Here is an 11,774-nt window from a genome sequence, read left to right on the forward strand (position 1 = left end):
CCCTTCAACGCGCGGTTTAGGTTTTGTTGCATTGATGAAATTGTAGAAACATGATAAAGAAATCTATGGTGGATGCGTTTCTGTTGAGAGTTGATTGAATCACACCAGCGTTCCTGGTGTGATTTATATTTTTAGGATTTGGGGAAAAAATAGAAGAAAGTTCACATACCTGCATCAGCCACCTATTTGATCTGTGGACAGTTTTCCATCCTTGCAACAAAACTAGCAGCAGTAGTGGAGTTTGAAGATGCGATCCACTTCTTAAATCTATCTTTTTGCGCTCCCCTAAATGCATTCAGAAGTTCTGCAATCGTTCTGCAGGCAATCCTTCCACATTGCTAATGAAAGCAAATGATTCAGTCCATTCTTTGAATCCTCTTTTCTCATCAGCTATCTTCCTTTTGCACCGCGCCACGCTGGTTGGTTGCAAGTTGTCAATACTGATCTCTATGGCTATGACGCAAAATATTGTTTACATTTATTTATTGTACAAAGGTTTTCAGCATTGGAAAACGTAATACATTTTTGTTTGACCTCCTGTATACCATATTAAAACAACCAAACAAAAAAAAAAGATTTTCATACATTTTTGAAAAAGGTCCAGGGAGCCGTTAGGGGACTTAAAAGATCCGCATGCGGCTCCGGAGCCGCAGGTTACCAACCCCAGGTCTAGGGGTTTTGGGGAGGTAACATAAAAATGTGTCCAGAGTAAATAAGTGGAATGTAAACTCATTACAAAAGATGATTTCACAGAATCAAAACCCAATACAACTTAACGCAATTTAAACAAAGAAATGGGGGAATAAATTCAAGAACGGTTATGTGCAAATGATGTTACAAAATGTTCAAACCAGTCAGTCTAATTTTAACTCAAAACAACCCAAAAGAAAAGACAAAGGGAGCACCAAACCTCCCAAACACAAGCTTCTAGCTTGATCAAAGTCCACCTAAAGCAGATTCAGAAAAATATACAGAACAAGCGAGGGCAAAGAGTTTTAACTGCCCGAAACAGTTTGAAACCAAAGGTGGGGGGAACAGCTTAACACAACCTCTTCCTACTAGCTGTCCCCAAACTGAAAGCTTCACAGGGGCCTTTTATATGGTGCAGGTGGGCCTCATCAACATCTGATTGGCTTGACAATCTCCTGCTGGTGCAATGATGTCACTGCTCCTCTGCAGCCTTCAGGCTGCCAACAAGGAAGCTTTCTGTCAGAGCTGAACCTGCATTAAAAAAAACAAGCCTTCACAGTCTTAGAAGGCCAGGGACCGTAACAGACAGGAAGTCATTTTCACATTTATACCCAATCCAAATATTCCCCATACTTAGCATTACACTTTTTTCCCAGAGTTTTAGTGACATTACATTATCAAAGGTACAGAGAACTCCCTGCATCCCCTTGGGGATTGGGGGGCCGCCATTGTGGGGCACCCGGGAAGCAGTGTGTGGTTAAGGGTCCATGGGAGTGGGGCTTGAACCCAGAACCTCAGGTTAATTCCAAGCGCAATGCCCTAACCACTAGGGCGCCACTCCCCAATGCAGGCATTAGCATAAAGACCCACACAGGCAGCTCATTTCCCCCCAGCTGGGATAAAAAAACCAGACTTCCTGTTTGCAGGAAGGGTTATTTACCATTTGAGCTAGCTAGCTGCTAATTTAATTGAACTGAAGCCTAAACGGTTAGGGCCTCATAATCTTTCCTCAGAATTGGGACACCCCTCTCTGCATAGTTGAAGTTCGGGTTCATAAGCGACTGCATGTTTATGTATCCACTTACAAAAGATACGTCCCACCATAAGAGAGAAGACAAAGCTTTTTTTAACCTAAATGGGTGATAGAGAAAATAAAGATGACAGAGGGGAATGCTCTTAAGAGGTTTCTGAGTGGCTTTTAAAAACTCCTTTTTAACATAACCCCTGTTGTCCTACCTCCAGCACAGGAGACCTCCCAACTAGCCTGTTCAAGGACATTGGACAGGGTTTGGAGTGTATACAAAAATACATTTTGTTCAGTGCAGCTTTCAGACAGTAAATGAACATTTCCATTCCTTAAAGTGCAGCAGTGATCAAATATAAACAGTGTGGGAGAAAAAAACGTGGTGCAAAAAAAAAAACGCGTTGATATGGAAGTTCAGAGCATTGATGTATATTGTGCAAATATGCTGTATTTTTGGTTTGGTGTTATTGCTGTGATGCAGACTTTGTGGCATGATTTAGAGTTTTTTTTCAACAGTTTAGCAGTCTGATGGCGGTGGGGAAAGAACCTGTTGCTGTTGTGGTTGCTTAACTTTATTGAGGGCACAGCTGGACGTCTCGTGTTGGTTCTGGTTCTCTCTGATGGGGCTCTGGCACTAATTTCCCATTGCTCCTGTCTGAGTTCCAGAACACGTCTCACCTGTTGATGGAAAAATAAAATGTACAAGTCTCATCAATCAAGAATTTGCGATAAGGTGTTTTTCATTCAAGCCAGTATTTATTATATGTTTTACCCTGCAAGAGATACTGTTGCCAATATTAATGCCTGTTTTGCTCAAACAGGTTTTCTCTACTTTAGAAGAGACAGGGAAGACAGGAAGAGATTCTCACAAACAAAATAGACAGTTTCTCACAAATTGAAGCATTTGTTGAAATATTGTATTGTCTAAAGGAGGCTAGCCTCTTAAGAAAACATCTAGAACGGTACAACAGCTTCTGAGACATCAGTAAGATAAGACTACGTGTTCAGCCTTCTCTAGCAGGTGCTTTGCTAAAGCAGATACCTTTAAAAGTAAGTAAATTGAAATCAGCACAGGGATTTGCATGAGAAGGTTTGTGATAGTGAATAGATTTTTCCGACCACGCACCTTACTTTTGTTGTGTGGGAGAATCTGGTGAACCTGGGAACACAGATACCAATGGCTTTGTTTGGCTTTCAAAAGTAAAAAAAAATAAAAAATTGCAAGTTGCCCGGTAGAATCTCTGTCCTCCATGTTTTGTGGGACCTTTTCTATGGCCTTTCTTCGTTAAGTCAGGATCCACAATCCCTCACTCGGAAGGGATACATTCATACCCTCTACCCCAGGGTTGCTCAAGTCCAGTCCTTAAGAGCTGCCATCCTGTAACTTTTAGATGTATCTCTTCTCTAACACACCTGAATCGAAAGGCTCAATCCCCTCATTAAGCCCATTAGATGAAAGGTAACGAGCCACTTATTTGATTCAGGTGTGTTAAAAATGGGGTGCGTGAAAAAGTTGCAGGATAGTAACTCTTGAGGACTGGACTTGAGCACCCCTGCCCTACCCCTTGTTTTGTCCACTACCCCTACATGCAAAGAGGAATTGGGAAATCACTACCCTCATGGGAAAGCACTAAATTTAGGGATAGGGCTAAAAAAATTGGTCAGAGCAAGGGTCAGCAACTCACATTGTTCAAAGAGTCACATTGAACCAAAAAACAAAAACAAACCTGTCTGGACCTGCAAAGTCTTATATAAGCCTCCTAAGGCGACACAGAATCTAAGTGTATATTAGCCCATTATCAAAATGACTAAGTAGGCCTAAATATATAATAAGCATTCATAATTAACTGGTTTATTTTCCCTTCAATACCTGCATAAGAGTTCTCCCTGTTCAGTGTCATTGACTCATCACAGGCAACTGAGTACACTGGAGCTGAATTAATGCCCTTGATTTGCTGATTGATTCTTAGTCGGAAAAAAGGTGCTGTGATGCTTTGATGAATGAATCCTTCATATAATCACAGTCTCTGAAAGTTTTTCTATGCTTTATTATCTAGCAGCAGTAGAGGAGTTTGTAGATTGAATCAGTGTTTGCCAAAAAATATTATCGTAAATGTATTGTTTAAATTTATTTAAACAATACTCTAAGTTCAGGGAATGGTTCTATTAACTGCTTTGTTAATTTTCCTACTGTTGTTTATATCCCAGTTCCTTTAGTGGCTCTTAAAGAGATCCTGGACAGAGGGTTGCAGACTCAAATGACCCACTCACTATCGTCTGTAGGATCTTTTTCTATAAACTACTTTTAGCTTAGGGTAAGGAAAATGGGGTCATTTGACTCCAATGAATAATTTCAGCATAAGGCTGCCCTGTTATTTAAATTTTAGGATCATAGGCTTTCATTTTTCACCAGGGTCACCTGCCCAAGCCAGGCATCAAGACAATATACGGATAGAAATAAGATATTTTTTAGTTATACTGGAGATTTGGGTATTTTGTAGATTATTTATCTTACAAAACAACAAAATGAAACATTTGAAAGAGAAAAATGAACTGATACAGGTTGGTTTAGCTGCATATTGTTTATTACAGGAACCAAATAAAAATTGGATGGGAACACCCTGCAACATGTGAGATATGGGGTTTTTTAACCCGATCTGGGAAACGGACCTAAAAAATGGAAAAAGTGTTGTTTATTAAAAGTTGTTTGCACTGCTGAAGGGTTTGAATAATTTCATAATGAAGTTTGCATTTAGTCCTTCTCTGAGCATTTTAATTTCTTTAGATATTTCAGCTTCCTCCCTCTACCCAAAGACTGGCATGTTAAAGGTCCACTATAAAGGCTGGAACACATTAGACATGATTGAGCATCCGATCTGAGTGAGAATCAGACCAGATTAAGGCGGAATAATTACTTTAAAAAGAAAGGGACTGGTCATGATTTTCTGCAACTGTGCTCGACTGAGCTAGACCCACCTGCTCCACCTCCTCTCTGTACTCCTGCTCGTTGTCGTCTCTGATGAGGCTCACCGCCATGTTTGTCATCTATGAACTTCACAATGTGTTTGTGGTGAACCTGGAGATGCAGTCATGTGTCATCAGGCTGAATAGCAGGGGGCTCAGGACCTACGCAGCAATATGACGGGAATATCATCAGTTAGGCAGGCAGAGAGACACAGCTACAGAGTAAAATACATCAGGAAAAATCTCTGAATAGCAAAATAAACCAGTCAGATTTGTCTGGAAACACACAGTGCTTATACAGCATGCATGGCAGGCTTGGATATAAACTATCACTAAAATATTTTAGTTAATAGGCTTCTTATTTACTTTAGAAGCTTAGGAGTATGGATAAAGAGCAGCCGAAACAGATTCAACATTCACTAACCAAACCCTTTATCTAAAGGAGACAGATCCAACCTCCTCAAAGCTCTGCAAGGATGAAGACATTTTGAACATGGATATACCTGTTGAGATTATTTTTAAAGCCACTGCTTACTTTTAATATTTCAAGTCAGTATTTTTATTTAGTCAGTAGGCGTAGTAGGTTATTTTTAAATCAGTCTTTCTTCAGTTTTAGTTTTTTCTTTAGCAGGAAACATCTGCACATGAATTACAATAAAGAAGTAGCAACTTTCCTCCTTTCTCATGCTTTATACAAAGCCTGCAAGGTGTTGTTAGAACTGCAACTCGAAATTCTCAAGTTTTAAACCCATACAAATGCCTTTTGCATGCTTTTTGTTTTCATATGTCGTTGGTTTATTTCTCTTGAAATGTATTGATTGGTAAGTTGTCGAAATTGTTGTTCTTTCCATCTCTTGTTAAGAGGTTAAGAAGTGTTTTTATGAGATTTGTATTTGTTGTGTATGGTCTGGTGAGTATGTCTGATCTATTTATACTCGCAGCTAATCACACTTTTACACAATTAACTTGACGGTGTGGCTTTTGTTAGGGAAGAAAATGTGAGTATCTTTTTTTATAATGACCATTAACGGTCTGTACAGAGATGTTTCCACTTAGACTGCTTAATAGAGGATGGTTTTGCTGCATGCAGTCTTTAGCCGTAGAATTAGTTGCAGAAATCCTGCATTAAGTTTTTTTCCTTTGAGGTTAGGATGTTTCTGAGACAATGAGTAACAAGTTTGATTTTGTTTTTGTTAAATAAGAGTCCTAAAAACTAAAAAAAAAGGAAAAAAATAATCTTGAGAAATTTAATGTCATTATAGATCCACAGCTGATCAGGAAACGGTAATAAATTGATTCTGTAATTTAAAATGTGTAAATTTTAGCCTGTAATGATCAAAGTATGGTTGAATGCAATTGTTAAGATTCATATAGCAGTGGTTCTCTGCCAGACTAAAGGCTTTTGATGTGTTTTAAGGAAAGTAAAGAAAACGGATGTTGAGCAATTATGCTACAAAGGTCAGAGGCTGGTTTTGATGACAAGGCAAAAGAGTCTCTCATTTCCTAATACTGTTTTTATTTGACCTACAAATACGGATCAATCTTGTTTGAGCAAAGGTCAGAGTTCATGTCTTTGTTCACCAGTCTGAGCTCCCCACCATTAAGTGTCAAAATGCTGTGACTGCGTATAGAATTTATTAGATTTTTTTGTACATGGTTAACTTCTTATATTATGGGATTTATTGAGTAATTTTCATCTAGCTCACTTCCAATTCCCGGTGAAGGCAACAAGTTGCTTTATGGTGGAGTTGCTGCCTAAAAGTTGCTAATGTGTCAGATTGAACATTTAGTCTCACTCTGCTGTGTTTGACCAAATGGGCTCTGTTCAAAGCTGAGCCTGTTCAACACATCTGCTCTGAGTTTAATGAAGCTTTTATCTCTCTGCATAGATCTGTGGTCTTTTATCATCTTTTTTTATACTCTCTCTTTTTCTGTATTTCTATTTTTTTCTTTTTTTCCCACTAATATTTGTTTTATTTCATATGCATAAAGTTGAACAAAAACCCAACAAATAGGCGGCCTTTATTCATTTTTAACAAAAATGCTGAAAAAATAAAAAATAAGAATGATAGTAATAATAATACCCAAATGAAATTATGTGCAAAACTTAAGTCCACGTCCAGAATCAGTTTGTTTGTTATCCAGGTCTTTTATTTATCTTCACCTCTTATGTGGATTTTAGGGCCTGTACTATTCCTACTACAAGACCATTATCGAGGCTCCTTCGTTCATGGATGGACTCCACATGATCATGAACGATCGACTAACTGAGTATCCTCTGGTTATCAACACTCTGAAGAGGTTCAATCTCTATCCTGAGGTAACTATTGTTTTAAGCATGTTCTTTTACTAGTTTTAGTGTCATATTTCTTTTTCATTGTGTAAAAAAAAAAGAATCCCACGAGAAAAAAAAGTGTTTTTAATAAGATTACCAAAGCACCCCTGCAGTACTTTTAGCCACTCTCTGTTGTTACTTCCATGCCTCTTAACGTTCAATGACTTTCTCAATCCTCAGAGTAATGCTTCCTCTATTCTGTTCTCTTTTTTCATTACAACCTACAGGTTTTTTTTTATTTTTATAGGACACAGGTCTGAGGACTGTGAAGGTCCCAATGAAAGAAAGGCTGCTTGATATATAGGCATTAAGGTCTTATCAGTTCTCATGCCCGTTTGCTGTGTAGATTTGACCGTTGTCCTGCTAAATGACCCAGTGATGACCCATCATCAGTTTCCTTGCAGAAACCATCAAAGTGTCTCCTTCCAAAAGTAGAAAATTAAAAACAATCTACTGGACTTTGTTTCCAAGTTTGAAGACGTTTCGCTTCCCATCCAGGAAGCTTTCATTTTATATTGAGAAAGTTTCCTGGATGGGAAGCGAAAGGTCTTCAAACTTGGAAACAAGTCCAATAGATTGTTTTTAATTTTCTTTTTTCAGAATGACTATGACCTGGATGACTGAGAAACTTCATCACCACATCAGTGTCATTTAAATGAAGCTGGTATCACATGATGCCACAAGCTCTAACAAGGTTCCCAGGCCTTTTGAGAACGAATCAGCTCTTCCCTATCATGCATACTCCACCTTATTAAATGGTGAACAAATGGATGTGTTCTTTAGTTTCACTGCGTTCCCGCCTGGTTTGTTTAATCCTAGTCTCCTATGAGCGCTGTTCAGTTAAAGTCCCAGCAACGTCTGCAAATCCTTTCGATTTTAAGACAGGGAAGACATGCCTCCCAGTGGGAATGAAGATTCTAGTGGTTGCTATGGAGACCTAATGACCTCAAGATGCCCCTCTTCGCTGCAGTTTTCTAAGAGTTGACTACAGAGTTGTTTTAACAGCTTTATTTGCCCGCTGTTTATGTGGTGACTGGGTAAACATGGTTCATTTGTGATAAACCTTACATTTTTGCTCTGATTTTTCTTCTTTGTTTGACTTTATTCATCAAAACATGTCACATTTAGTTGTTTTTATTTCAGAGTAATTTATACTTCATGAAGCTGGAGGTTATCGGTTGCTAATTAAAAAGTTTCCAGACAGTTAAGATTTCCCTTATGGTCAGAATCAGAACCCGTGGAACTCAGTTAAAAGCATCGGGCCATAAGACGGAACATCATTGGATGTCTTGTTTTGTTTAATTCCTCTGAGATAATAAGGAACTACTTTTTTTTTTTTTATTAACTGCCTTTTTACTACCTCTCTCTTCTCCTTAGGTGGTCCTGGCCAGCTGGTACCGCGTGTACACAGGTGTTATGGGCTACTTTGGGATCCCCACAAAGATGTGCTGGTCCATTAACAGAGGAGAGGGACTCACTCCTGTGGATAGCTGTGAAGGTATTCAGTTGCCATGGAGCCTCATTCTGAACTACAAAGGCTCATCTGAGTTAGTTACCTCACTCTGACACACATAGCATCTGCTGCATGAATTTATTGGCCTTGGTGCAAAGTTAAAGGAATAGTTCAGGTTTTTAGACATGATGTTTTGTGAAGCTAAGATGTAGCTGTGTTACTGAGATCACCGCGCCTCCTGCTATGAGAAACAGCCGGTGACATACCAGGGAGGTAGTTCTATTACGGTATGGGGCCACAAATAATCAAAGTTTTTTAACCTAGAAAACTATGCATGTGTTTTGTTAAAGTATTTCAACAATTTTGTAAACTCCCAGAGCTATGTCAGACCTTTTTATCAATTAGAACTATTTTTTGCCGTCTATCACTCCGCCGCTTAGATGTCGAAAACATTCCCTGCGAACAGCAATAAACTAAACAGCTCATCAACACGTTAAAAGCTGTTTAAAAAAGTGAACTATTACACCACTATTTGAAATGAAAAGTATGTGCTAGCCCTATATACTGTATAACTCAGCTTTTTGGTTGGCTTTAAAAAAATATCTTTTATTTTAGACCTAGAGGGACTGTTTTTTAGTCCTACCTCCAGCAGAGAAATCAGTCCGCTCATCCCCACTCAGGCACGCCGTCTGCCCAGCAGACTTCTCCAGTCTTCCGCAGTTCTCCTCCTGAGTTAGTACCAGCAAACCGCCGCCTCTCATCTGCTTTTGCTTGAAATCTACACTGCAAAAAATGGAAGTCTAAATAAGTCATTTTTGCTCAAATCAGGTGCATTTTTTCTTGAATTGAGGAGGTAAGTGAGACACTTCACCAATGAAACAAGACAATTTACATTCAAAATAAGAAAAAAACAATTGCTTTGTCTTATTTTAAGTGTATATTATCTAATTATCTTATTTTAGGAGTAAAAATACTCATTCCATTGGCAGATCATCTTATTTACCTGCTCAAATTAAGGGTAAATACACTTAATTTAAGGCATTTTTTACTTATTTCAAGATGTTTTTTGCAGTGTACTTGGCCAGCGATGGAAATTGGCACGGCCAGCGTATAGGATCCAGTAAGGACAACAGAGAGAAGGTGAGACGGCATTTCCTGCTTCTCCTTTCTGAGTTCCGGAACGCTGCCTCACCTCCCCTCTGTTGTCCGTCATAGATCCCCTCGTCGGCCGTTGATGAGCTGTTTGCCTTATTTCTGTTCGCAGGAAATTTCTTTTGCATCTGAGCGACAGAGTGATAGCAAGTCCCAGTTGAAATTAAGGTCTGAAATGGCCCCTGGGATTTTTTAAAAATTGTTGAAGTAGTCTAACAAAACACTTGCAATGTTTTCTAGCTTAAAAACCTTTAATTATTCATGCCCTAGCACCAAACCAGAAATATCTTTTCTTCTGTATGTTACCGGATGTTTCTCATAGCAGGAGCCTCAGTGACTGTAAGGACACTGTTACATCTTAGCTACAGATGGTGAACGTTTCATGCAACTTCATGTCCAAAAACCTGAAAGATCCCACTAAACAAACTGGAAAATATTGTTCTATAAAATTTCCAAGATTAATAAGGATTTCATGTCTCTGAAGCATAATTCAGACACCAGAAATGAGCATGGGAAGGGACTTCACTGGCAGCTGGCTCTCATGCTGTATTGGTATTTGATGAGGGTACACTGTAGATGCCTCTTTTTGGAGGTTTTCCAAAAACATCTCACTGAAAGGAGAGAGGAAAACAGTCTGAGAATGCACTGAAAGATTCCACACCTCCTCTGGCCAGGATGTGCATTGAATTCCTGCAGATTGAGCTGGAAAAAGGATACAATGAGACGACGATGATCAGGCACATTTACAGATACCAATGTACAAACGGTGCGTCCAGAAACAGAATTCAGTGTTTTTTATTTCCAATTAGCCCCTTGCTGATACAAAGATGATGTTTATGGTAAAAAAAAAAAAAGCATGAAGATGAAGGGTTTCACAGATGGTCTTAAAGATGAGAGCTGTCTGGGGTTTACAACGAGGAAATAAAGCTTCAGAATCCATTTAATAGTGTTCCTTAGGGAAAGCTGCTGTTAGCTCTCTGTGTGGCTGCTGCAGTCTCTGTTCTGCTTCTGTCTTATTAGTGGAAGCAGCAGGGCTATTGTGAACGCTTTGTTTTCACAGTGTTTACACAAACTGGCTGCAAAGCTGCCCTAAGTTTCCTGTAAATACTGTCAGTTAGCATTTTCATTTTTGTGCAATATAAAATGACACGACAGAGAGCTGAGAGTATTTATTCCATATATAGAGCAACTGCTGTTTGCTCTGTGATTCACAGCTACATAAGGGCGTTGAAGCACGGAGGCCTGTTAGTCACTACACTCTTAACACTGTCCACTCGGTTTTTTTCTTATTCTGCTGAAAATATTAAGGGGAACTGATTATAAAGGTGCTAATATTTGCAGCTTTTAATGTGAAGCATATATTTGTATTCAACCACCCTTAGGTGATATGTTTGTATAAACACATTTGCTGCAACTACAGATGCCAAGTCCACCTGCTTTATAGCTAATTGACCCACGGACAGATACATCTTTGTCCTGTGCAGTTGCTGTTTCACACTGTCCTACTGAGGCAGAGGATGCTCTCAATCACAGCTCTATAGAAATTTTTGTGCAGTTGATCAGACCTGACCTTTTCTAAACCTAAAGGTATTCTGAAGACTTAATTAAAGCATTCAATTCAGTTCTGTTTGATGCGCCGAAGGATTTCAGGCCAGTGGCTCTCGAGGAGCAGAGTTAGAGACCCTTGTTTCACATGTTAGATGTGTCTCCTACAAACAAAATGCCGCCATCTAACCTACTTACTTCACATTTGCAAGTTGTATAATTTTAAAGTTTGATGGTTAGAGAAATGTTAAAGCATGTAGAGCAGTGAGTATGTTGCTTCATCGTGGGGAAAACTCAAGCTCTGCAGCTTTGTTAGCTTTTTATGACCCTGAGGTGATCATATTCTTCCATAACAATTTTTTTTGGGTAGACCATCTCTAAACTAACCTGACTCTGCCCGATGGATTTGCTCCGCATATCCATGTGGAAACCTTCCGTTTAGCTAATTTTGGGAGGGGGCGAAAATACTGGTTAGCTAATTTGGCCTATGTTAGTGATAGACGGGCCAAATAAACCAATCAGATCAACGAAGCATATGACGTACTAACAGAGCGACAACGAAAACACAACCACAAGCCAGGCTACTCTTGCCGAAACCAGTCGGGAGTAGA

General features: G+C 39.2%; 1 protein-coding gene across 1 annotated transcript in view; it reads left to right on the plus strand.

The window, feature by feature from the left end:
- dpy19l1 (dpy-19-like 1 (C. elegans)) overlaps positions 1–11,774 on the plus strand; it is a 37,038-nt gene that overhangs the window by 2,485 nt on the left and 22,779 nt on the right. Inside the window, exons 4-5 of the mRNA XM_015368866.1 lie at positions 6,861–6,998; positions 8,391–8,511. Coding sequence (XP_015224352.1) covers positions 6,861–6,998; positions 8,391–8,511 — 259 coding nt within the window. The remainder of the gene's footprint in view (positions 1–6,860; positions 6,999–8,390; positions 8,512–11,774) is intronic.

Source organism: Cyprinodon variegatus, unplaced genomic scaffold (genome assembly GCF_000732505.1).
Source record: "Cyprinodon variegatus isolate N-32 unplaced genomic scaffold, C_variegatus-1.0 Scaffold0, whole genome shotgun sequence".
NCBI classification, from domain to species: domain Eukaryota; kingdom Metazoa; phylum Chordata; class Actinopteri; order Cyprinodontiformes; family Cyprinodontidae; genus Cyprinodon; species Cyprinodon variegatus.